Source organism: Antechinus flavipes, chromosome 4 (assembly GCF_016432865.1).
Source record: "Antechinus flavipes isolate AdamAnt ecotype Samford, QLD, Australia chromosome 4, AdamAnt_v2, whole genome shotgun sequence".
Taxonomy (NCBI): Eukaryota; Metazoa; Chordata; class Mammalia; order Dasyuromorphia; family Dasyuridae; genus Antechinus; species Antechinus flavipes.
In genome coordinates this window covers 145,943,974-145,971,279 of record NC_067401.1, presented here as the reverse complement: position 1 = coordinate 145,971,279, position 27,306 = coordinate 145,943,974, and the positions used below count along the sequence as shown (strand labels likewise).

General features: G+C 35.1%; 2 protein-coding genes across 3 annotated transcripts in view; one reads left to right on the top strand and one right to left on the bottom strand.

Annotated features, from left to right (window-relative positions):
* The window catches only part of DDX42 (DEAD-box helicase 42), a 40,258-nt gene extending 18,427 nt beyond the window's left edge, over window positions 1-21,831 (bottom strand). Inside the window, exons 1-8 of one of the 2 annotated variants that reach the window (XM_051994982.1) lie at window positions 21,582-21,831; window positions 21,286-21,437; window positions 19,991-20,206; window positions 10,166-10,402; window positions 8,225-8,375; window positions 4,495-4,556; window positions 2,568-2,604; window positions 1,541-1,690 (exon numbers count right to left, since the gene is read on the bottom strand). In XM_051994982.1, coding sequence (XP_051850942.1) covers window positions 1,541-1,690; window positions 2,568-2,604; window positions 4,495-4,556; window positions 8,225-8,375; window positions 10,166-10,386 — 621 coding nt within the window. In that variant the 5' untranslated portion in view covers window positions 10,387-10,402; window positions 19,991-20,206; window positions 21,286-21,437; window positions 21,582-21,831. Of the gene's footprint in view, window positions 1-1,540; window positions 1,691-2,567; window positions 2,605-4,494; window positions 4,557-8,224; window positions 8,376-10,165; window positions 10,403-19,990; window positions 20,207-21,285 lie in introns of both variants that reach the window. The other variant, XM_051994981.1, reaches the window with a different exon arrangement.
* Window positions 20,752-27,306, top strand: part of CCDC47 (coiled-coil domain containing 47) — a 36,966-nt gene continuing 30,411 nt past the window's right edge. The window contains exon 1 of the mRNA XM_051994990.1: window positions 20,752-20,943. The gene's annotated coding sequence lies outside the window, so the exon portion shown is untranslated. The remainder of the gene's footprint in view (window positions 20,944-27,306) is intronic.

The following is a 27,306-nucleotide window of genomic DNA, read 5'->3' as shown; positions in this document are numbered from 1 at the left end:
AGTTTAGTGAGATTTTTCAGATAAAATTACATCTATCAGTTTCCATGAGTTTTGGTGTCTAAAAAAACGACTGCCTCCTAACCCATGATATTTTTAGATAGGGACAAAACATGAATTTGTTTTACTCGACTGTTTATTGTTAAAATAGGATTTTTAAAAATGTTTCAGTGGTAAAAGAGAGAGAAAAGAAATATTTAAGTAAAGTAAGATTTTTTTAAAGTATCCAGAATGGGGGGTGATATGATTCTGATTCACTCTGCCTGACAAGCCATATTTAGAATATTATGTACATTATTGGTCATCCTGCCATCTAGGGGAGGGGATAAGGAGAAGGAGGGGAAAAATTGGAACAAAAGGTTTTGCAATTGTCAATGCTGTAAAATTACCGATGCAAATAACTTGTAAATAAAAAGCTATAATAAAAAAAGAAAAAAATTATTATGTACAATGGTAAATATCGTATTAAAAAAATGTTGCTAAAACTCAAAGTAAGCAACTAGAAAGGCAAGAGAAATAAAAAGCATGTCATACAACATGTGAAAGAACTAAGGATGTTTAGTCCTAAGGAAGGCCAAGATAGCTAAATGACAGCATAAAAAGTCACATCACTTGTTCTACTTGGCTCCAGAGGATAAAGCAAAAGGCAACAGACAGAAGAAGAAAAAAGCAGAATGAGGTTTAATATAAAGCAAATATTTCTAACAGAACTATCCCAAAATAGAATATGGTGCCTTGGGAAGTAATTAGTTTCCCCCTCATCAGATATCTTCAAGGTAGTAGGATTAGTCAGGATATTTTTAAGGGATCACTGGTCAATTACACACTCTAGATGGATTCTGAGGCCTGTTCTACCTTTTATATTGTAAGATTCTGAGAAGGCAGGGTTCACACTCCTGTCATAATGAAATATTAGTGGAAGGTACTAGTATAGGATCCCCATTTTATAGATGAAGATAGGCTCAGAGAGTGAATGCCTTGCTCACAATTATTAAGTGAAAAAGCCAGGATTCAAACAATTCCTACGTCAGATGTGAATTTCCCCAGCTCTTGTCTGACATGGTAATAGGTACTTGAAGTAACAGAAGAATCAATATTTCACTTGTTCAGTTGAGAAAGCAACTGTTAACTCTGTCAAACAAGTGAAATTTGCTTACAAACATTTGTTTTAAAGTCATCAATAAGGGCAGCTACATGGTACAATAGATACAGCATTAGCTCTGGAGTCAGGAGGCCTTGAGTTCAAATAAAGCCTCAGACACTTAATACTAGTTGTGTGATAGTGGGGCAAGTCGATTAACCCCAATTACCTCAATTTAAAAAAAAAAAAGAAGAAAAAGAAAAAAATAAAGTCATCAATAGCAAGTACCTTAACTAATACAAATTCCAGAGTCTGGAATTTCTGACCAAGAATTTAATGGAATAAGCTGCAACATTCCAGCATTTTAATTATACTATAAGACTATAGATCAGTCACCATTGTAAGAAGAGCCCAAGCATATAACTGAAGAAAAGTAAACCTTCAAAAGCAGCATTGGCATACCTCTGAATGATCAATGGGAGGAAGGGGATCAATGACTTTTTTGGATGGTGCAATAGGATTTCCATCACTGTCATATTCCAGGTTATCTTCTTCCTCTTCCTGAACCATACCAGCAGTAGGGTTTTCTGCCATGTATCGAAAATAAGCTTCCTGCAGGAAAACACAAAAGTAAAATCACACCCCAAAACAGGAGAGAACAAGAAAACTATCTTGCTCCAGTAATTTGTGCATACAGTATATCAGATGGTCGCTCACTTTACACACTTATCATGTAGGACAGTGATGATTCTTCTACTATAAATAGTTAGAAAGCCCAAAGGAAGGACAATAAATGGAAATGAGCAAAACAGCTATGATATTCAGTTAGTACCACAAAATAACATGGTTTCTGAAAGAAGATAATGACTCAGAAATAGAGTCCCACAGTCTGGCTTCCTAAGATGTGTTCTATACCTACTGTCTTTGAGGTTGTAGGACACACACTGCTGTCCCATTAATACCAAGTTTGGAAGCTGTCCCAAAATAAAAATGGCACAAACCTGGAAAGGGTTATTGCTCATTTCTGTTCCCTCCACACCATCCCAAAACTGAGGAGTAAAAAACTAGAACTGCACGGTCAATATATAGTTAGCAACCCATTTTGATAGACAAGAAACGTCAACAGACCCTCCAGAAAATGCATTATGTGAGAAGCTGCTAGCGGCATACGTAGATTCCACACTACACTGTTAAATCCAACATCTTGATTTACCAAAATGGACACTAATTTTGGATTTAAATATTCAAACCATAAAAACTCGTTCTTTAAAAACGTTAAATCAAAGTTTCCTTATTCGACATGGTGGAAAGCCATGTATATTTATATAGTACTCCTTTGCTCTACATTTGAAAATGTAGCAAATTAGGTGAAACTTTTTTCAGGAATGGCTGAGTCTTTATTACAAAGAAGTTAAGCTCTAGTTTATCCCTAATATAGATTTTTGGGGGGGGTAAAAATAAAAGATAAAAATACTGCATAGGAACTCACTTGGTCATCTTCCTCTTCAATGTCATCTCGAATACCCCTGGAAAAACAAGCGGAGAAACAAACTTCCCTGCAAATGTTCCACATACCCAGCTCCAAACTTATAGCAGATTTAGTGTTGAGTTCCATTCAGTATTGGAAGAATCGACACTAACAGTAACAAGCAACAATTAAAATACTGTAAACTATTACGTGCATATTCACTCAGAAAGTATGCGCTTCTTTCTAACAGGATGGCTTGGAATTCCGGGAAGCAAATATTACTGACAAGGTTTTAAGGATAGTAGAAACTTTCTGGAGACATGTGAGGAAGCACCTACTCTTATCAGCCCCATGCAACACAGCCCAGCACTATCATCAGTATTTCCCATGCAAGTATAACTAGAATTTATATAAATAAAAGTCTGCTGATATTAGTGAATTCCAAGGGTATCAAGCTTTTACATTTCCTTACATATTCTGACAATACAACTTTCTTAATACCCCAGATTTCTGGCTCTTAAAATGAAAGAACCTGGTAAAACTAAATAGCCACTAGAATCAAACTGAGTAAAGGTCTTCAGCCCAAACCAGTCACTATTGGGAAAAGAAAAGCTTAAAACTATTTTAGTTCCCTTATTATTTCAGGGCTTCACACCACAAAGAAGCAATTCATATTATGCTAAGGTGCATTCTACTCCAGTGATAAGTATTAATGACCTCAGTCCAACACTCAGGAGGTACAAACAGTATGACTACTCGGCTCCCCACCTTATTCTCTAGACAGACTTCCTCCTGTCTGCCTTTATCACTGGCAAATTCCAATATTAACAAGGAGCAACACCAAACAGAGTAGAGCAGCCAGAAGGAGGCTAAATCTCCATGTGGCTATGATAAAGGCCTGATGCACTGAGAACTAAACTAGGCAAATAGATAGGAAATGCTACCAGTGATCATTATCAGACTATATACCTATGGGCATTCTCCCCGCCTCCCCTCTATCCTGCCACACTTTTGGAGGTGGAAGCACAGAATGAAATATGTTAAGAATTCCCTTTCCCAGAAAAGAAAGTATTTTAATTTCTAAGTTCTAGACTGCTAAGATATATCATTGTAAAAATAAAATTGAAGTTTTTCCTGAATAATATACAGCATTTTATGAGTAGAATCATTCATCAATTACTCTGCAAATAAGGGCGTCATTTACTGACATGGTACTGAAATACAGGAATGATTTCTTTTTTTTTTTAAACGAATCTGGACTGAAACAAAAGAGCTCTGAATGCAAATCTGGAACATGACATTTTTCTAGCATTTTGTTGTTGAGTTGTTTCAGTTGTGTTTGACTCTTTTTGAAGATACCACAAAGGTTTACTATTTCCTTCTTTAGCTCATTTTACAGATGAGGAACTGAAGAAAACAGGGTCACACAGCTAGAAAAGTGTCTAAGACCAGATTTTAACTCAGATCTTCCTGATTCCAGGATTATTGATCTATCCACTGCTTCACCTACCTGCCCCTTTCTAGCATTTAATTTTGGCAAGACCACTGTTTCTTACCTGATGTTTTTATTTTGCCACCAAATATTTTTATTTATTTTAGCCCGTGAAAATTGAAAAATTCTACAGATGCTTAAGCTCTGGACATAAAATCATAGTTTTAGAGCAGGAAAGGGTGCTAATTCTTTAGCATAATTCAATTAGTCCAATCCTCTCATTTTACAGATGAAGAAACTAAGATTGTGACAGAGGGTTTGACTCTGGGTCTTCCTACTCAAAGCTCTTGTTATGTCTACTATAACTATAATTCTACTCTATAAAGACAGACACTTTAGGATGCTAAAGTCAAGCCAAAACTTTTTTGTTGATATTGCTATTGATTCTATGAGCTTAGAAAAGCATTTCGCAATATTTATTTCATGTAACTTTTGTGAATGAGGAAAGCAACTTACTTCACATTTTTTCTTTCCTTGTCCTTTTCTTCAAGTCTCTTCATATCTCGAGCAGCTTGATCCTAATGGAACAACAATAAAAACTACAGCATATAAAACACAGCAACAAGAGACCTTACTACCAGAACATAATGAGTTGGAAGTGGCCTTTAGCCATCTAATTCAACTATTTCATTTTACAGAGTACAAAATAAGCCCAAAACAGACCTAAAATTTCCAAAAAAAAATCAAAGAGTCTTACCACTGGAAGCACTTTCCCCTGGCCCTGGTTACAAACTGTCAACCAAACTTTTGAAAATGAGAGGTTTTTAAAAATTCGTTTTGATTTTATTATGTGAAACTCAGGGAAAGAATAAGCAATTCTGCTATTCTCTCATTACTTAATAATACTTTAAAAAGCTAAGAGTAATGCTTCAGTGCAGAAGATACTGTATTTTGAAAATGATTCTCTTAGGGACTATTTAATCTTCCTGACCCAAAATTCTATAAGGATCTACTACTGAGGAAATGTGATCAGTATACCTCTTCTTAATGCTAAACCAAAAAGATTTAAAACAAACCTCCCACTCTAAACTCAGCTATTAGATCACTGAAAAGTTTTTGAGAACATATAATTCCTAACTTATGAACATTTGATTGATATACACCCCTTATACATGAAAGGCTGACCCAAAGAGTGAAGAACTACCTTCACTTCATGACAGAGCAACCATACTTCCCTTTTCTTTTATTGTATGGATGGGACCTGTGAAATAGGTAAAGGAGAGAAAAACTTGGTCTTTAGTTAGTTCTTCACCCTCCACATCCCCCTCTCCTCTCTTTGATTTTAGCTTTATCTCTGTCATCAATTCTAATTCCTGTAAGGAAATAAAACATCATTCCACCACTGCTGTAGGACCACTAATACCAACATTCTTCCTCTGCACCAGATTCTATCCTGTCTTTTACCCAGTTCAGCAACAGATAGTAATGATGATAATTTTGAAAGACATATACTAAGCTGTTTACTGCCTCTGTTTTTTGGTCTAATAATCAATTTATAAAAAATTTTTTTTCTAATGAGAAATGTTTGTCTTTGAATCTATCTTGAGTTATTTAAGAGATGAATTATAAAATGAGTGTACAGAGGTCAGTTTTCCCAAATTTACTTTGGCTTCTAAAGTTCTGCTCCCAAAAGCTACTGCCAAAAGCCCATCAAAAGCCTCAAACCCTTCAAAGTGAAAAGGGGAACAGTTTCAGATAGAAAAAATTTATGGTAAGGGATAATACCAACTATTTAGATATATCAATCAAAATATCTTTTTTTTTCTTTTGGGGAGTGACAAAGTAGGACTTTGGTAAAAGTCATATTTATTAAAAGAAACAATTCAAACAGAAATGTAACAAAATATCTCAGATGTACCATGTACTTAGTATAGTGTCTGGCCCACAGCAGGTGCTTAAGAAATGTTTATTGATGGATTGATTAACCTTCCCCTTTCTCTACTGCTCAGCAACTGTCAGAGACAAAAGAAATGAGTGAAGTAGGAGATGAAAAGGATAGAGCAGAACATATGACAAGCTATTCTTGCAGAAGAAACAAATTCATTAATAATGGATGGGTATTAGAAAGCAGCTTAGAAGATGTGTCTAACAGGACAACGTTTTCACTTAAAATGATCACCTTTTCTTCATCAAGTTGGCCATTTGTTGTAAAATTTCTAATGCCCAACCAAAGCAACCTGAGTAGTGGTAAGGATGAAGGGGAGACAGAAGTATACTTTGGCATGACTGAAAAGATATTGCTTTAATTTCTAATTTAATTTTTTTATTTCTTTATTTATTTAGGTAGGTATGGGCTACATACAAGGATAATTAAAATATAGTCCCTTCCCACAAAGATCTTACTACCTAGTAAGGTAGCTAAAAGGATATTCTCAAATAACTAATAAAAGGTGGTGTGTATTTAGAGTCAAAAAAGAAAGTCAAAGTACTAGAGATGGCAAAAGGAGATCCCTTGAGGCTTTGGAAATTAGAAAAGGTTTTATGGAAGTAGTGATGTAAGCTGAGCCTTTAAGAACATACAAAACTTTGATAAGCAGAGATGGGAGAGGCAGAGGAAACACTGAAAAATCAGGATAAGAACAAAAGCTATTTTTAGGGAATATATATGAAGGACGAACATGTGAATGTAGATTGAAGTCAGATCAAAAGGACATTAAATGACAGCCTAAGGAGTCTGAACTTTATTCAGTAGGCTTAAGTAAACTGTTTTTGAATAGGAAAGTAACATAACCATAACTTTACTTTAGGAAGATTAATCTAGTCTAGGATATGAGTAATCTGAATTTGAATCCAGGTGCAAATAGAAGTAGAAATTTGATTAGAAGGCTACTTCAAAAGTATATTTAATGTATTACAATGATCAAGCTTTGATCTGGAAATAAAATATAAAAAAATACCACCGTGACTTCATTAGGGAGTCAGAGGATTAGAGATGTATGATATTGCATTTATTTTCAGATGCAGTCAATAGGTTGGGTTGTTTTTGCTGAAATGCTTTTTTTTCCCCCTTTTTATATCTTTGTTACAAGATAGGGCTCACTGTGTACAGGGAAGAAGGAATTATGACATTCAAAAGTGAAAATCAAATAGAAAATATAAGATATAAGCAAACTAAAAAGAAGTATTGTAGGTCTCAACTTGGGTAGGCAGCAATGGGAAAGAAGAAATGGGTGAGAAAGATATTGATAAAGAATTAACAGGAAATAGTGACTGATCAAAGGAAAGAAAAGGAAAAAAATCAAAGAGGATTCCAAGCCTAGAAGACAAGGAGAATCTTTTTAACATCCTCATTTTTGGTGATGGCACATTCCCCTTGTCTTCTTCCTCATTTTTGGTAATGGCACATACTCCTTGTCTTCTAGGGAAGGGAAAAGGGATGCAGGAGACAAGATGAGAAGTTTAGTTTTAGACATGCTAAATTTGAAATCCTAGCATTCAAATGAGGACTTATAATGAGTAGTTAGAAATTCTGTATACAATATAAGAGTAAAGTAAAAGCCTAAAGGAATAAATTTACATTACCTTCTCAAATTTGGGTAGTACCTTAAAAATCATCTAGTCAAATCATAAATTTATAAGATAAAGCTATCAAAGCTCAAAAGAGATTAAGTATTGATATAAGACTACATATCTTGTTATATCAACTCCTACTCTTTAGTTTTTTCAACTACTAAGACAGGAAGCACTAAGAAGTGATAGCTAAAGCTATTTCACGTAGGCATGATTACTGTGGGAAAGAGTATAAAAAAGTCAAAGCACATCTCTAGAATTATTCACACTTAAAAGAGGATAGAATAAGGATGAGAAACCAGAGCATATAGAAAAAAGAGGCCAGAATAAGAAGATAGAATATGTCATGAAAGATTAGAATTTGAAAATAATTTTTTTAAAACTTAAGTTTTAAGTATCTTCCAAATAGTTATTTTTAAAAGTTGAGTCTTTTCCCTAAAAGTTTTTTGATTGAGATGAAATCTATTTCTGTTTTATATTTAACTATTCAAATTACTTTACTGAAGAGGTTCCAGTTCCCTTGTCATTATGTCAGACCTGAAAAAGTATATGTAAGGTACCCAAAAATCTTTAAGTTCTTTGAGCAAGATGCTTCTATCAAGTGGTCAGTAAACACAACTATTGTTTTATTTCCAATAACAGCATATTCTAATGAGAGATATTTAAAGAGCCTTGCCTCTACTTCAGCCATGAATGCTTCCAGGGGATCATCATCACTGTCAGAGTCTGCTGACTTGGAATGGAATTGCTGGCGGGTAGGTGAATTTTCAGCAGGAATGTAAGGCAAATCAACATTGCTAGAGTCTTCTTCCTCATCTTCAAAATAACTTAAAATTAAGAGCAATTAGTAAAATAACAATAAGCAGGTAACTTTTTTCTTAATTTTACCTATTCCCCACTCCAGTCATATTGTTAAAATAAACTCCAAAAGCCTGTCTACCTAATTCTTTTACAATGGAATTTTATTAAAACTGAATTTTGAAAATAAATTTTCATTGTAATATTACCTAACAAGCATTCCCAAGGCCCACCTAAAAAGCTAGATATTTCAAACCATATAGAAAATGCAAAATTCCTATACTTAAAATAACTCAGTCATTCTCTTCTGAATTCACTGCAAAAAGACTGATACACAAGTATATACTAGTGTGAATAGCAGACTGATTCCCACATGGGAACTAACTTTTTCAAACCCTATGTTTTTCAATTAAATAAAAAAATCTCTAAATTTATATAATGCTTTACAATTTTCAATCCACTTTGGAATGAATTTTTCTTCTAAAGACTGTAAAATTAAAGCTCAGACCTACTGAAGCTACAGGTACCAATCCTGAACATGGTACATTCTTGTAGAGAAACCAAATATTACTCAAATAGTAAGTTGTACAAGAGATGTTACTCTGGGGTAAAACCTTTGAAACCTAGTCATTTTTTTTTTTGGTAAACATTAATAAATTCAGGATAGCATTTTTATAAATGAAGGAATTTACCCCCAAAGGTAGCCTTAAAGAGACTCTGCTGAAAGCCTCCAATAACATTATGTCCAATCCATCATCATTCATTACACTATTTAAATATGCTTTAGATATAAAATACCAAGAATGTCTTTTCTCCCAAAAAATATCATCTCAAAAAATTTTCTACAAACCTTGTACATTGTTTTAGAACTTAAGAACTAAATTTAAGTGGTTTTAGAATATAGATCTTTTAAAAAATATTAGCAAATAAGTATTCAATTTATTCATTAAAATGTAGGAAATCATAAGAATTGTTATGTATTCTATAACAAAAAAATTCATATAACTTATAATATGTTGTTGGGTTATTTTTGCCAAAAGAACTCACTTTTCTATATATTCTTAATTATTATTTCCTGCCTGTGCAACAAAACATGTTGTAACACAGAAAATAATTGTAAAGGATTATTATCTTTTTGGAATCACAAGGGACTATCACTAATTTTGTAAGACAGTATCTTTTTAACAATGTTGAGATACTTTTTTTTTAATTGAAGTGAACTGAAATATATTTTGACAAAGAATTTGAGAACAATACCTTTACGACAATTAGTATTACAATACCAAAATTGAGAATCATTGTTGCATGAGAATACTTCATCTCTCCAGTATAAAATAATATGTATTATTGATCTATGGAAAATAGAATTCTAGGCACAGAAAAATCATTAGTCATACACCCTGCTAGACAATTAAGAGCAAGAATTTTCTCTTCACTTCTTCTTAAACTATGAATTAGGTTTCTAAAAAAGAGTCAGATGTGGAGGCAAATTATATTCATTTGTACTAGTATTGGCAATGGTTTGTTTGTAATGTAATTTCTATATTATCAATATGTATCATGCTAGTAAAGCATGGAAAACAATTAAATAATAATAACAAATAATAGTTGTAAGATTTTATAATTCCTCATGAAAAGGGTGGGGGGAGAGGAGGACTAAAATTTCTTTTTTCGGCAAGACAATATAACTTTTTAAAAGACCAAAATTTCCTTTGGTAAAGAAAAGGTTTCTCTGCTTCTATTTTACTGATGAAGCTGAGAAAAAAGACGCAGAGACACATACAATTTATGCAAGATTACTTAATACAAAGAAACTTACGCATTTTCTTCATCAAAATTCGCTCGCTTAGATCCAATTTTATAAAAAGAAGGGAGCTGTGGTGGAGCTGACTTCCCAAACCCTGCTGAAGAGCTAGTTGCCCCAAAAGCACTATGGGACTGTTGAGGGAGCTTCGGTTCTTCTTTTTTTCCAGCAGCAATGGCAAAACCACCAAACCCAAATCCCCTCTTGGTGCCAGGGCCACCTTTGTTCCAATTCATGATGTTGATGATTTACCTGTCAGGATCATGACATATTAAGCTTCTTATAAATACTTACAAATTAACAATAAACTTCCCCACCTTTATTGAGGTAATGCCCACTTTTTAATTCTTGAAAACATCACATCTCTCAATAATTACAGACTTCTTCAGATTTGATATGTCAGCCTCAATCTTTTTCCTAAAAATAAAGTAGGATGCTCTTCCATACCTCAACGGAATTTCACTTTGAGCAACTGTAAGATCATCCCCCCAAATGAAAAGGTACAAAGCATTGCTTATAGTTTACTTTACAACTTTTAAATGAGGCAAGTATTTTGGTTGACCTTTACTTTGAAATTTGTGTATAAGTTTTGTCTCCTTTTGCCTTCTTTAAACAAACAAAGAAACAATTTTCTGTTCAGTTCAAAAGTATCCTTTAACATTTCCCTCTCATGAAACAGAGGCTGGGGAAAAAAAAAGAAACAGGCCAAAAAGCATAATTTTTTAAATGTAATTTATTAACATTACCAAAAGTTACAGTTTAAGTATTCCTACTTTGTTGGGTTTTTTAAGTGAACTGTTTCTTTTGTTTCCTGTCTTTTGGATATTATCTTTAATATCAAATATTTTTTCATATCTAGAGGAAACTGAAAATAGCTTGTAATTCATGTAGTAGAAACTATTCAGCTTTTCCTTTCAATTCTGTCCCATAGAATAATATTTCCTATCACTTGTGAAGAATGGAACTGCTTAAGGAGATGTTATCTATCCTTCTTAACCTCTCTACTTTTACAATGATATTATACTTAATTTAGTTATTTAATACATATTTGGATCCTACAAAAGCTAGAGAATATTTATATAAAATGTTCCTTTAAAACAGGTTAACATTATACCTGGGTCCACTGGGAGGGAGGGGGGAAAGGAAAGGAGGGAGAAAGGGAGGGAGGAAAGAAGGGAGAGAGGGAGAGAGAGATCCCTGAGAGTAATTTTTGTATTTTCAGCCCTTAATTCAGTGCTTGCTTGGTACATGGTAAAGGACTTACACAGTCCTTTTCATTCATACTTTCATCAAAAGGAAGATATCAAGAGTTAATAAATATTTGAATGGCTACTATGTGCTATACATTAAACTAGATGTTGTGAGTAACGTTCTCCAAATTTTTTGAACTCCATAATTTATTCAGTAAAAATTTATAAGCATCTATTGGATATAGACATCATAAAATACTTACAAAAATAAATTTTAAAAGGATGAGATAAAGATGAAATAAATGTTTAAATACTTTAAACCCTGGACCAGAAGTCAGAAGACCTAAATTAAAATTTGCCCTCAGGTACTTAACTTCTGAATGCCTCAGTTTACTCACCTGTAAAATGGAGATAATAACAGCACCCATCTCTTAGAATACGAGGATAAAATGAGATATTTGTAAACCTTACAACACTATATTAATGCTATTATTATTATGGCAAACCAATAAAAAAACCCACCTTTCATTTTTAACATATGTATTCATATTTAACTAAAGCAAAGTATTCTGAGATTAGATTGTGTATAATCCAGGGGTAGGGAACAACCACATAAGGCCCATGAAATCACATTGTATGACCCTGCCAAGGTAACTGAAGGTAGTGGTGAGCTGAAAGCTAGGCACAACAACCTCCCACTGATTGAGTTCTATTAAGATGACAATTCTGAATGGCCTGTTAATGATGTTATAAATATCTAAATGGTTTTTGGCAAAAAAAAAAAAAAAAAGGTTCCCAAGTATTTCATATACTACATATTTAATTTTAAACAATTTCTCTATCCTTTTCTATTAGATTTTGTTGGCAAAACAGAAAAATGCTGATGATTTGTTGGGTCAACTTTATGCCCTGCAACTTTGCTAGTTGTTTGATTTTTAGTCTAAATAAACCAACCTATCATATGCAAAAAGCAATAATTTTTGTTTCTTCTTTTCCTATACCTATCTCCATCAAATTCTTTTTCTTGTTTTATTGCTATAGCTAGCTAGCATTTTTAGCACTATATCGAGTGGTAGAAGTGGCAGTGAACATTTCTGCTTTAAATCTTTATTATCAGAAAGGCCATAACTTGTCAGTTACATATAATACCAACTCTTGGTTTTAGATAGATGCAACATATTAAGGAAATATGTATTTATTTACATATTTTCAAAAAAAATTCATGGGTTTTTTGTTTTGTTTTGTGTGCCTAGGATTCACACAACTAGTCTTTTAGGCTGTATCAGAACTTAGGGTCTCCTGACTCCAGAGCAGGTGTTCTACCTACTGCACCACCTTCCTGCCCAATTTTCATATTTTCTTAATAACAGAAATGGGGTATATTATTTCAAAAGCCTTTTGTGCCTCTACATTTATAATCAACAGACATTTGTTGTCTTGTTAATTTGGCATATGATGATGATAGTCTTCTTAATACTGCTTGATTATTGTACATAATCTTTATGATGTATTCCTGTAACTTCACTAAATTTTATTTTAAAATTTTACATAATGGCCTATAATTTTCTTTGATCTGTTTTTACTTTCTTTTGGATAAATTATCAAGAAAATATTTGTATTATAGAAGGAATTTGGAAGGACACCTTTTCCTATTTCTCTTCAGTTTGTATAAAAGTGTTATTCTTTGACTTTTTAAATAAAAATCTTGTATGTCCATCTAGTCTTGGGTTCCCCCCCCCCCCTTTGGGAGTTCAGGCTTATCCAATTTTCTCCCCCAAGATTGTGTTGTAAAAATTTGTTATTTTTTTGTTCTGTTAATCTATGTATTTTGGCCCTCCTCCCTCCCCATCTTTTTAGTTAAATCACCTAATGATCTATTTCAATGTATTTTTTTTAATAGCTTCTAACTTTATTATTAATTCAATTGTTTGTTTAGTTTCAACTTTATTAAACTCTTTGCTTTTCCATTTTTCTATCTTGCTGCTGTTCAGGGGAGGTTTTAAAATTTTTTTGGTTTTTATAGGTTTTTTTGTATTATATTACCCATTCATTAATTTGCTGTTTCTTTTGTTGATCAAAATGTTTAGAGCAGTAAATTTTCTCCTAGAGACTTCTTTGGGTTGCACTCCCTCAAATTTGATATGTCTCTTTGTCATTATCTTTAATGAAATTATCTGGGTTGTTTTTTTTTTTTTAAGTATAGAAACTTTTTTATTCTTTTTTTTTCCAGTTCCAAATTCTCTCCTTCCTTTTTTACCTCTCCCCTACTTGATAAGAAGGCAAAAAAAAACAAAACTATTACAAATATGCAATATAGTAAGGAAACATTTACTTACTTATTAATATGAAATAGTGATGAAAAACAAAAATTTTTCACAAGTTATATTTCCCCTCCCCCCAAAAAGGGCAAGAAAAAGAAAAAAAAAATATGCTACAATCTCCACTTTCAATTCATCATTTCTCTATCTGGAGATAGATGGCCATTTTATCATGAGTACTTTGTAATTGCAGTGCTGATCACTTATTAAGTCTTGTAAGTTTATTATTTTTATAACATTGCTGTTACTGTGCAGACTGTTCTCCTGATTCTACTCACTCCACTTTGCATTAGTTCATACAGGTTTTTCTAAAACCTACTTTCTCATCTTTTTTCCCCTCACAGGTCACAAAAATTTGCCATTTATTATATGAAATAATTCATAGGCTTACCCAACTATGACTAGCAAGGCAGAACCATAATAATTAAGCTTTTTCATAATTTCTTATAGTACAATATAGTATTCCATCATAATCATATACTACAACTTGTTCAGCCATTCCCCAAATGATGGGTGTCCTCTCAGTTTCCAATTCTTTGTCATCACAAAAAAAAGAAGCCACTATAAATATTTTTATACATACAAATTCTTTTCCTCTTTCTTTGCTAGTTCAAATGGCCTTTTGGTGATATTTCCAAATTGCTTTCCAGAATGGCTAGACTAGTCCATACCTCTACCAACACTGAAGTTTTCCCACCCTCCTTTCCCCCATCATTTGTCATTTTCCTTTTTCTTTTATTTCCATGATTTATCTTTTGACTCATCAATCCTTTAAGATTAAGTTATTTTCCAGTTTTTTGGTGTCTATTTATTGAATATAATTGGGTTAAGATTACTTATTTAAAGGTCTTTCCCAACTGGCTAAATTTGCCAAATACTGGCTAAATTTGATAACAATTTGCTCTCATTTTCATTGGGAATATCCCAAACAGCTATATTTTGTGACATACTGACAATAAAATGAATGAGGTTACCACTCTCAATCTCTTCCATTTTGTTAATATCCAGCCTTACCTCAAGATACCTGATATATTGTCCATGATGTGACTGTATTGAGAGGGCACCAGTGAAAATCTACATATTAAATGAATAAGGCTTAATTTCTTTTTCTTTAAAATAAAAATATATTTGAAATAGGAGTTCTAACATTTATTTTCAGTATTCTAATGCAGGGCTTCTTAAACTTTATCCACTTGCGACCCCTTTTCACCTGAGAAATTTTAAAGTGACCACTGGTAGTCACATGAAATAATCTTTAGGTAATCCTTGAAAGTACTTACATTCTAGCAGGGCTCGAGTATGAAGATAAGTATATGTAAAGTTTATCCTACGATAAGGATGATATCAACAAAGTACTATAAAATCTCAACATTGTTTTTGATTTGACTCTTTAAAGGAGAGGATTTGTCTCCAACTCAGACAAACTCTATAATTGTATTTAAAATATATATATATATATATATATGGATCACTTCAAACTAAAATTTAATTCTAAATCTACTGTATGTTGCGGTCTTACAATATTGATTTTCTGGGCCACGTAAAACCTGGGTTTAAAAAAAAATCTTAACAAATGCTGATACTTAAAAGAATTCGTACTGGTTTCACTCAACTTGAAATTATCTTTATTTTATAACTTAAATGTCATGAAAATTTTCAGACTATGATATAATGATATTACAAAAAAGATAAAGGTAGGGCTTTATCAAAGAGAGGCAAAGGGAGAAAATATAATTATGACCACCGTTAACCAAGTAAGATTTATTTGCTCTCATTGAAGTTCTTATTTATAGCATGGAAGTGACATCTCCTACACTAGGAGAACAAATTCTTGCATAGTCTACCAAGACAAAAAGAATTATAAGAAGTCCCCTGACAAGGCTCATCATATAAACAATTACCCAAGACCAGGTAGGTAACCTAGTGGAAATAGCACTAGACCTAGAGTATGGGTATAGCATATACCTATTCAGTACTCAGTTATATTTAATAAGACTACTTTAACAAGCTTGATCACCAAGACTTGGTTTGTAATCAATCACAACCCAAACAGGAAGTGAGATGAAACCTACTCAAAATTATAGAATTCTGGAACTAGAGAGATCTTTAAAGATCCTCTTCTTTAACCCTTCATATTACAAATAAGAAAATTGAGATCCAAAGGAAATGGCTCCAAGATCATAGAGTTAGTGATAGGAAAAGACTTCCCAAAGTCACAGACAGCAATTAGGAGAATGTAAAGCTCCCAGAGGGCAAAGATTGACAGTTAGTCTTTGTAATCCAGCATCTAGGTACAGTGTCTCGTACATAGTAAGACCTTAAAAGATGATTGTTGAATAACAGACCAGGGCGGAAAAAAGCAGTTCTTATATATTTACTCTGGGTTCATTTTATGCTTGCTTTAGGAATCCCAAAAAGCAAACTATTGTTTCATGTGTCAGTGTTATAATAGGCACTGACAAAAAATTGAAGGCTAAAGAAAATATTATTGTGATGTATTTTTTTAATAACCTACAAAGCTATTTAAAAGACAGGATAACAGGCAGAAAAAATAATCAGCCTACAGTTTAACCTTTTGCTCTCTCAATAGGAAAAGCTAGAATCAAGAAAGTCAACAAGTATTCAAAAGAAGGGTTAAACATATACAGACATATAATAGCCAAAATAAACTCATGCTTTTATTACAAGTGAATGTAATAACAAAGCCCAGAAAATATAATGCAATACAAATATTTCCATTCATTTTGAAAATTCTAGACAATCCCAGTAGCAAATTATGAGTGGGTGGGATAGCACAGGCCTCCCAGAAACTTAAACAGAACAGCAAGCAGTTTTAAATAGTCTTTTTGTTTTCAAATTTTAATTCCTGCATTGGCTGTCAATGTGGCATTGAACATGTAACTACTGCTTTATACCTTGTTAATCTGCAAAAAGAGAATCTCCTTCACTCCACTCCCCCCAAAAATAAAGACAAAAAGTAGTCTAAAACTAATATGCCCTTAACAAGTTGGGTTTTTTAATAGCATTCATTAGCTAATATTCCCTTTCCTGCTATTGACAAGTTAATCAAATCATTACTTTGCTTATCCATTTCCTGATGCCAGACCTGAAGATCATCCCCATATTCAAAGACCATTTATTATACTATTTTTCCGAATCTCATTAAAATTTACTTGAACCTTGTCTGGATAAAAGTTAGAAATGCACCAATAATCCTTTTTTCCCTACTACAACTTCCTTTGCTGTTTTAAATTTGTTTTTATTCTGAATTTAATGAACACTAAATAAACATCTGCTACACCTAAAAAAAAAAAAAAAAAAAAAAAACTGTACATGAAGCTGTGGATCTGTGCATAGCTTACTATTTTAAAAATACACACACATATACATGTTTTACACACACATACACTCTCTCTCTCAACATGTAACTTTCAAAGCCTTTCTGTTTGTCTACACTATTATGACAGATTTATACATATTTTTGTATTTTATAGCCAACTCTTAAGCATTTACATTACTAGAGATACATTTGGAACAGATAATAAACAATGAGTAGTCTAAAAATAATTTTGCTACTTAATTCTGAAAAGTTACTGGCTTAAAAACCAGATTTACCTTCTTAAGAATGTTTTCTTTAGGCTAACATTAAAATTAAGTGGCCTTCTCTAAGCACACATTAGTTGGTTATTGAGGGAAAAGCATATGAATAGAAGTCAAGTGGGCAGCTGTCAAGGATAACCAAAACTTTCTTCTGTTTATAGAATTGCTCCAAGGTCCTTCCTCCTATTCAGCATTCTCTTATATTCTCCTACCTCTAAGTCTTTGTCCAAGTTGTATCAAATGACAGGAATATTTTCCTTACCTAGCTTGTCATCTCACATCAAATAGATCTAGAAATCTTACTTCCTCCTCCTGAAAGCCTTCCCAGACAGATGAGGTTAGAGAGGTAAAAATAACCCCTTAGCTTCATTATGAAAATGGAATCCAAATGGCCTCATACACCACCAAAATACAAGCACCTACCAACCACAAAGCATAATCAGAAATTCATAATCAAGATTCTGTTTACTTTATTGTGAAAAGGCATTGTGAGTTCCAGAGAAATATCTTTTATGTTTTCTTTCTAGGTATATATCACAAAATGTTGACTGAGTTGTTTTAAAACTGTGAATGCAATTTGGATGCACTTGTTGAAATTTAATGACTTTAACCAAAAGATGAATGTAGTTTATTTTTTTAAAAATTTGCTCTCATAAAACAAATATAAATAAGACTCTAAGAATTGCTTTCCCCTGCTAAAAAGTAAGCTACTTTGGGTTTGAGCACACTACCTTTCAGTTAACAATATCTTCTTTGTGCCCATTTCTGAGGAAGACAAGGATAAACCAAAAGAGCTAGAAGAGCTTAGTTGCAGATCAGACATAAAGCCTAAGAAATAATAAGAGAACAAAGCAAGAAAAAATAATATAAAGAACAACTAGAAATCAAATGTTTAATTGGGTGGTACTAAACTTCATAGAAATAAGAAAATATTAATTAGTCTGAGTTGAGATAATAAAAGAAGTCTTTAGAGAAGACCTGAAATGGGCAGGGAAATGCTTTGAAAGGCAAAAAGAATGGAAGTATGGAGAGGACTGCATACAGGAGATTATATTTAAGAGCAAAGAAGGGAAGACAAACTTAAGCATGGTGTGTGTGTGTGAGGATAAATAATAGGGAGATTAGGATAACCAAAGTTTAAAAGTGTGTTTTAGGACACAGGGGAAAACACATTATACACTGAAAAATGCTTTGGGATGGGGTTTACCCTTTGTACTTCCTTTAGGATAGCACAAAATTTTGTACATTTAAAATTTGTCTGGTGAACCAATTAAGATATTTATGTAAATGTTTGAACTATTGTCTTTAGTCAACAAATTATGAATAATGGTTGAAATGTGACAAATACCCATGCTATTTTACTTGCTAAATTATTTTCATAACTCTTATCACCCAATCTTTTTAACACTGTCATAAAACACTTTGCATTCAACTTAGTCTTTTTTCAGTGCTTAGCAAAAGAATCTCTGAAATCAAAATGCACTTTTATAGCATTTACACAAAACTTTAAGGTTTCAAAGCACTGTATAAATTTTTAGCTCAATTTTAATCTCACAGTAACCCTTAAAGTTAGATACTTGATAGATGAAAAAACTGAGGCAAAAACTTGCCCAGGGTCACACATCAAGTAGATATTTGAGAACAGATCTTTAGTTAGGTCTAAAAGTCCAGGTTAGACTGGACTCTACCACTGCACCACTTAGGTACCATTAGATGACAAGAAACTTCACTAGTATAAATTGTTTTTAATCCAAACCTATTTCTTTTTCCTCTTCATTATATCAAAACTCGAGTAGAAATGAGGGTCATTAATCTGTAAATAAGGCTCCTTGCAGGTCGTATATTGGACTTAGAAAATTACATATTAACACTGAGTATTATTATATTTATTTCATTAAATATTTGTCAATTATACTTAAATCTGGTTTGGGCCAAGTTCGTGTTGGACACCTCTAGTGTAAACAAGAAAAAGAATGAATACATTCAGTATGTAGTAAAATTCAATTATAAAGAGGCTTACTCCTCCCTCAATTTATTATATCCTCGGGGTCAACTGGCAATGTTATATTCGTCTCTCTACATCAGTGTTGTAACGCAATTTTCCTACAAATTACCGGTCGTCAATAACTGAGTGGTGTTGGTTACAATCCAGCAGAAATTTTTAGACTTTTTTTTCTTTTTTAAATGGGGATCAAAATAAATATCCACTTTCACGAACGCCTCCAACAGTGATAGCGAAAAGAGTCCGAGCTCCATCGAACCCCGATTTCTCACCTGAGACTCAGGGGAGGGCCGCTTCCCGACACCGCGCAGGACCGGGGGCTGCCAGGCTGCCAGGGAGTCCGCCACCCTCCAGCAGACTCCAAGCCCACTCCACTCTCCTTCCCTACCTCGAGACTGGATTAGAGGGTCGTCCCACATCCCAAGAGCCGCCAACCCTGACGACGCATAAGTCGCGATCGCGGGGCGAGCGCCAGGGGCGGGACCTTGGCTCAGCCCGCCCCCTCCCCCCGACTCCCGGGCTCGGCCCGCGCCCTCGGGCCACCAAGCCACCGGGGCCCTCGGGATTCTCTTACCCTCTGCCTCGTTTGAGAAAACTTGGCTCGACTCTTTGTTAAGAGAAGCCGAGGTCCCCGGGCCTACACTAGGCCACACGGCGGTCTCCTGATGCCCAAGAGCTGTAGACCCAGTACCCTGAACCACCATCCCCGACCTAACCCGGAGAGGCTTACCGAGTCGCCGCAGCCACAAACGAGTCCCGCCGCTCCGGATTACGTGCGCTCGGTCTCCGTTCCCCCTTCCCGATGGGTGCCCGTCGTTCTCCGCCTTCAGTCACAGCAGCCGCTTAGCCGGTTGCTGGGAGGGGGTGGGGGAGGGCAGTACGTAATGTGACATGCGCAATGAAGGGGACGCTGGGATAGGGGCGGAGCCTAAGGCCCTCGTTTGCCCTGCGAGGAAGGAGAGAAAAGCTGAAGTGTTTGTGTGTTTACTCTGCTACCTCGCTGCTCGTTGTCCCGGTGGGGACTGAAGCTGCTCAAACGTGCTCCTGGCCTTTATTTTTCCCGTCTGCAAACATGGGGAAGGGGTGGGGTCTGAGAGGAGTGAGACAAAGTTTTGGTCATGGATTTTCCGTATATACAGAAAGATATATCCAGGTCTGGAGAAAGAGCCAAGTTCCTCCTAGTCCGGTCAAAAAATAAAAAGAAAAACAAACTTCCACCCATATTAATATGTATGTGTATAGTTGAATGTCCCATTTCCTGCCCGCTCGCGCGTGCGCACGGCCGCATGGTCTCTTTAAACTTAAAGTAGGTACCGCTATCCTTTACAAGAGGGAGAGGAGGGGGGAAAGGACATTTTTAACCTTCGCCCCTCCTTCCTGGAGCCCGAAGCGAAGCCTGTAACTACACAGCCTCACGCTGCACGGCGCGCAGGCGCACAATTACGCAATGTACGTAAAAGGAGAGCGCCGCCGTGGCTGCGTGCTTGCGTGCGTGCGAGACTCGACCGGCAGGCAGTGACGGAGTGCCGGGCCCTACCTCCGCTCACTACCTCTTAGGGGGGGTCTGGGAAGAGGAACGGGTATTCCCGCGGCAGTTCCCGTATAGACGACGGGAGAGGTCACCGGGACGAGGTCGTGGTGACGACGGCGGCCGCACCTGTCCTTCTTTAGTTTTCAGTGCAGGTAGGGAAGGGAGAGCGCGGGCAGTGCCTGACGGTTGGTGCGCATGGACCTGGCCGAGGAATGTGGGTGGGAAGCCTCGGGGCCTAGGCTGGTGGTCTTGGCTTCCCCCCATCTTTTCTTCCCTCTTCTCCATCTGATCTTGGGACCCCTGATCTCGGCACAGGCATCCCCCCGGGTCCCTGCTCCTTCCCCGAGATTTCAGCGGTCTACGGGCCCCCTATTCCATAGAGGGGGATGTTGAGCCAGTGCTCTCCAAAGCCCCATGAGGACAAAGTAAAGACAAAGTGCACTCAGTCCCGGGTGGGTCACATAAGAAGTTGGAAAAGTAGGAAAAGTACTTACCAGAGGCCATAGATTTAAAACTGGAAGGGACCCGCGAAGAGGCGACTGACTCTGACAGGGGTGCACACCTGAGTTCAAATCCCATTTCTTGACACTACCTGTGTGTGACCTTGGGTTAGTTTCTTCACCCATCTGGTCCCCAATTTCCTCATCTGTAAAAAGAGGTTGTTGGGCTGGAGGATAATGCGATACTCTTGTAGGTCTAGATTTACGATCTTATTGGGATCAAAGCCATTGTTTTACATACTAGGAAATTGAGGCCCAGGGAGGTTAAGGGACCACCAGATCTTACCTACCAAAGATAAATTAATTTCTGTAATACTTGGAGGAGTGTTCTAGAAAATCTTCCAAGGTCACATTGAGCTTTAGATTTCTGAGTCAGAGCATGGGATTTGAAAGCTCGTGCTGTTTTCTTCCTCCGCTCATTGCTTCTAAATACTGATATCCTGGAGAAGAGGCTGTTCGAGTTTAGGGAAATAATCAAACTTGTTGATGCACTTGAGCTACTTCTTTCTCTTGTCTTTTATCCTCTTTTGCCTACCCAGTCTGTTATGTGGTTTGCTTCTCGGGGATGTAGTGGTTATTTCTTGAGAGTTGAGGTGACAGGTGCTGCTGAGCTGTTGTGTGAGGATTAAATACCCAAACAGCCCAAGGTTCAAATATCATGGCTAATTTTAACCCAAAGAATTCTGAGAGAACTTTGCTGACCTGTGTCTTATGCTACATTTTTATTTTAGTAGACAGTACTAGAGAAAAAATTCAAGAAATGTTTAAAACCAGTTCCATGGTAGGTGATAACATTGACTTCCAAAGTGTTACTTAATTACTTAAAAAGTTTGACTTCAGTTTAGGATGATAAAGGTTAGGTTGGATTGAACTGTTTGTGTTCATAAGTGTATGAGTAGTGCAAATATTGAATGAATCACAGAATATGAGACCTAAGCAAATACTTATTTAAACATGAAGGGAGTTTTGGAACAAATAAAGAGAAACTTTAAAAAAACTAATAGTTTAAAGTTTAAGGAACTAAATAAATTCATGGACTCATGCTGGGGGACTAAGAATATTTTGATAACAGGTTGATGTCAAATATGGCTATACTTTATAAAATATTTATTGGTGTCACTGTAAGAAATCATCAGATCCAGTATAATATTTATGTTCATGTGTGTCTGTCTTATTTTGAATCTGCGTTTGTTTTAGTTAAGTTCAAACAAAGTGAGACTATTCACCCATGTGAGAATATGTCAGTGGATTTTTGAGGAAGGCAGTATAATCTGTAGAAAAAAAGAGTAATTTAGTGTCCGGAGACCTCGGTCATATCCTGGGTTGATGCTAGTAGGAATAGGTCATGTTATCCCTCTACCCCATCCCCTGAATAGTAGTTGGAGGTATTTACTTTGCTTACTTCATGTGTAGAAAGTACTTTGTATGCATTGGCAGTATAGTGTAGTAGGTTTTAGTTGAGATTTAAAAGAAATCAGGTAGGCCAAGGGACAGATGAGGCAGAAGAGCAATCCAGGCATGAGAGGGGACAGCCAGCAAAAGTGCCTGGCTTGTAAAGATGGAGTGTCTTGGGTGGATCCACTGTCACTGGATCACAGAGTATATGAAGGAGAGGAAGGTATAATAAATCTAGAAAGATATGAAAGACTTTGAATGCCAAACAGGGTTATTTATTACTAGAAGTGACAGGGAACCACTTGAATTTTTTGAGTTGGGGGGAGGAGGGGTTGAAGGAAAAGATTAGATGACACAGCCAGATATTTTATTTAGGAAGATGGATTGTAAAGGGGAAAGACTTGAGGCAGGGAAACTAATCAGCCTGCTATTGGCAGTAATGGAGAGATGAATAATTAAGACCCCTTAATCAGGGTGGTGACAATGCCAGAAGAAAGCCATGTGCACAAGAGATATTTTAGAGGTACAATCAATAGGATTTTGCAACTGGATGGGCGGGGAGGAGGAGAAGAGAGGGAAGGTAAGCAGTGAATGAAAGTGAGGAGTCCAGAATGACACTTAGGTTGTGAACTTAAATGACTAGGAAAATGATAAGAGGATTGATTGTAGGAAAATTAAAAACAGAGAAGGTCTTGGGAAAGATAATGAATACAGTTTGGGACATATTATGTTAAGGACATCTATGGGACATCCAATTCAAGAAGTCAGATTGGCAGTTGGAGATGGGAAATTGAAGTTCATGGACCTTCTTTGTCTACAAGTTTCATTTCTGTTGCACCTTTAGACACTTGACCATTTGGGTTAACCCTTTTCAGTTGCACAGGGTATATAGGAATACTCCTAGGAAAGCTATCATTCCAGGCAGGCCTCCCCCAGCTTCCAGTTTCCTTTGTCCTGTTCTCTTCTCCCTCCCTCCAAACACTTAGGTGGGGTAATTTTAGGTGGTTTCCCAACAGATTTTTACTACCAGCATAACTTGAGACCCTTGAATAAGATGAGCTCTGAAGCCAATCAAGAATGAAAAATGATAACGGTTACTGGGAAATGTCGAGATTGAGGAGGCGCATCATTGATTAAAATTAACATAATATAAGAGGAAAAAGGCTAGCCATATGTATGTGGTCAGGTTTTGACAAGATTATAAATGTGGGATGGAAGAATGGTTCTATTTGATTTTATTTAAAAAATAAAACAAAAACCACAAAACTTCACATTTGGAGGCAAAGAGAACATCATTGAATTTAAGAATCTAAGGAATAAAATGTATGATAGGAAAACCAGAAGGAAAGTTTGTGGAAGAAGTAAATTAATGTTTCAGGATTAAAAAAATCTCAAATCAATATATTGCAGGTCATCAGATGATACAAAGAATTTTTCAAATGAAGAAAGGAGATAGAAATACACCGAAAACTTATGATTTCTACTTTTTCCTTTGGGCTAATAGGGAAAATTAAAGGTAGAATGTTATGGTACATATTGAAGAGAAAGAGAATAGTCTGGTCGAAGCATGAAGTGACCCCCCCCAAGGCAGGAAAGCCACCTGAGAAGGTTTGGACCTTACAGAAATATGTTTCTTCCAACGTAGAATCATGATACTTAAGGAAGTAGATACTGATTCTCCGTTGAGAATTAGCATCCCATAAAATAGGTTTTAGAGAATCCTGGAAAAAATTAGTATTTTTTTAAATGGAGTAGAAAAAAGACATACATTTCGTGAAAGGGGGGCACTATAAATTATCATTGAACTAGAAGAATGGATGGAAGGATTAACCGCTCGTTTTTTTTTTTTGTTTGTTTGTTTTTCTGAGCTAGAAAAATAATCGGTAAGACAAAAGTAGAGAGAATAACATTAAAAGTAAATCCAAGGGGCAGCTAGGTAGCACACAGGATAGAGCATAAGCCCTGAAGTCAGGAGGACCTGAGTTCAAATGTGACCTCAGACACTTAACATTTCCTGTGTGACCCTATGCAAGTCACTTAACCCCAATTGCTTCAGCCAAAAAAAAAAATAAACCCAAGAAATTTGAAATAGAGCAAATAATTAGGAGGAGGAGTTTAGAGGAAATTATTGCTAATAGCTCATGTTTATATAGAGCTTTAAGTTTGTATAACATTCTATATGAGCAACACAACCTTGTGAGGTAGGTGCTAGTCTCATTTTTCAAATGGAGAAACAGGTTTAGAAACATTAAGTGACTGCTTGTGTAGTGTCACACAATGAATATCCAAGGTAAAATTTAAACCAACTCTTGATAATTCCAAGTCCAGCCTTCTATCTACTATGCCACCAGAGGGGAAAGAGTGATTTCAGAGTAGCATAGGCAAAACAAATAGAAGAGGTAAATTAAAAGAGGAAGTAAATCAACAGTGAGGAGATAGAGGAGTGGAATGGTTAAGAGAACACATTTATTCAGCACTTATTTACCAGGCATCATTAAGTTGGGAATAGAAATACAAGCAAATAGGGGAAGCCAGATGTTAAAGTAGATAAAAGTACCAGCCCTGGAGTCAGGAGATCTGAGTTCAAATTCCAACTCAGACACTTAATACTTCCTAGTTGTATGATCCTGGGCAAATCATTTAAGCCCAGTTGTCTCTCACAAGAAAAAAACACCTCCCAATAAATACATAAATAAAATCTAGGAAGAACGTTTCTAAGGACAAGAAGCTTCTATCCTAATGGAGTAAGTAATGGAAGAAGTCTCAAAAGTCTTAGTGAAGTTTTAAGTTTTAAAAACAACTGATGCATAACACTTCACAAAGACTTTTGGCACATCCTGTATTTAAAGAAGTTTAGGCTCAGCAGTCCAGTGAGAAATGGATGAAGATGATATTTAGAGCACTGGCAATGTGTTATGAAGATGTCCAAAAAGATATTTACATGTTTGATTATTGGGAGGAAACACTATTATTATCTTAAATGTGAACAGATAAGAAAACAAAACTCAGTGATTTATTGCATACCTCCCCAAAAAACCCACATTTAAACAAAATCTTGTGTTTTAAGTGTCTAAAAAACAAGAGTTGGCAGCAATAAATGATAAAATCAATAGAGGCAAACAGTGAAATTACGTTATCCTTTGAAATATCATAGCCATGGGGGAAAAATATATTACATGTATATTTACCAAATAGCATAGTGGCTAGGTATATTTTTTTTTAAACTAGACATTGCAAAAGGACGTTGAGTATGTTAATATAGTTGTCTTTACTAGAACCTTCAACAAGTATGATTTTCCTTTGTTATCATCTTTGCCAAGTTGATGTCCTAGAAGATCAGATTTGTTTTTTGTCTCTGTGGTAACACAATTTATAAAAGACTGTTGATTGACTATCCTCCAAAAAATATAAAAATGAATAAATCAAAAGATAAGTTGGTTTTTGACTGATCTGGCAGTTTTTGAGTGGGAATGTTAAAAAAGACACATTTCTCTATATCCTGTGATAACTTTGTATCACTAGATGATGTCCAGGACCATGAAGAAAATGTTAAAAGGAAGGTTTAATAAAAGAACATTCCTTAAAAATCATCAATAATTAAATAGCAAAGTCTAAAGAAAGTAAGGACAAGAGATTGGAAGTCAAATGAAGATTAACAAATGATATCTTAAAGACAATGAAAGAACAAATCATGGAAACAATAACTACGTTAAATATTTTAATGACAATGAAAGAGTGTACCCAAACTTATAGACACAGCTGAAACATTCACTTAGAAAAGTATATATCTCTGAAAAATTATATTTAAAAAATAGAAAAAGAACAATCAATAAGCATGTAACTAAAAAAAGAAAATAAATTAGCAATCCCAAAACAAGTAGGACAAAAAAAAAAATCTGAAAATTAGACAAATAAAGAAACTTGAAAATATTATAGAACTAATAAATACAACTGAGCTATTTTTAGAGTTCCACTATAACTGATAAACTATTGGCTATCTTATTCAAGAAAAAGAGACAAAAATAACCAAGATCAATAATAAAATGAATTCCTAACAGGAAATTTTTTAAACTAAGAAATGACTCTTTTACAGTTAGACTTAAGCAAATCTGAGAATTCAAAGAAAATTGGTTTATATCTGCAAAAATGTGAACTACTCCAATGAGCAAAACAATAAATGGAGATTTTTTTCCCCAAAAAAAATTTGTTTTTGATTGATCATATTTAGTTCTTTATGTCTCATTCTTTACCTACAGTCTTATCACCTTTCCACTAGGAGGAAGGAGGCATCATTCAATATTAGCGTGATGGAATTGTGTTTGTCTCTTGCATTAAGAAAGATCTTTGGCTTTACAATGTTGTAGTCAGTGTTCAAATAGTTCTCCTATTCATTCTACTGGTCATCAGATTATAAAAGTCTGTTTACTTCTCTGAATCTGTCCTTTTAATACTCCATGGCCTTCATATAATCACAATAATTTGCTTAGTCACTTTACAATAGATGGGCACATATTTATTTTCTTATTTTTTTAACTACAATAAAAATATTATAAAAGTTTTTGTACATATGATTCCATTTATAAAACCTCTTTGGAGAATATGCTTAGTAGTGGTATTTCT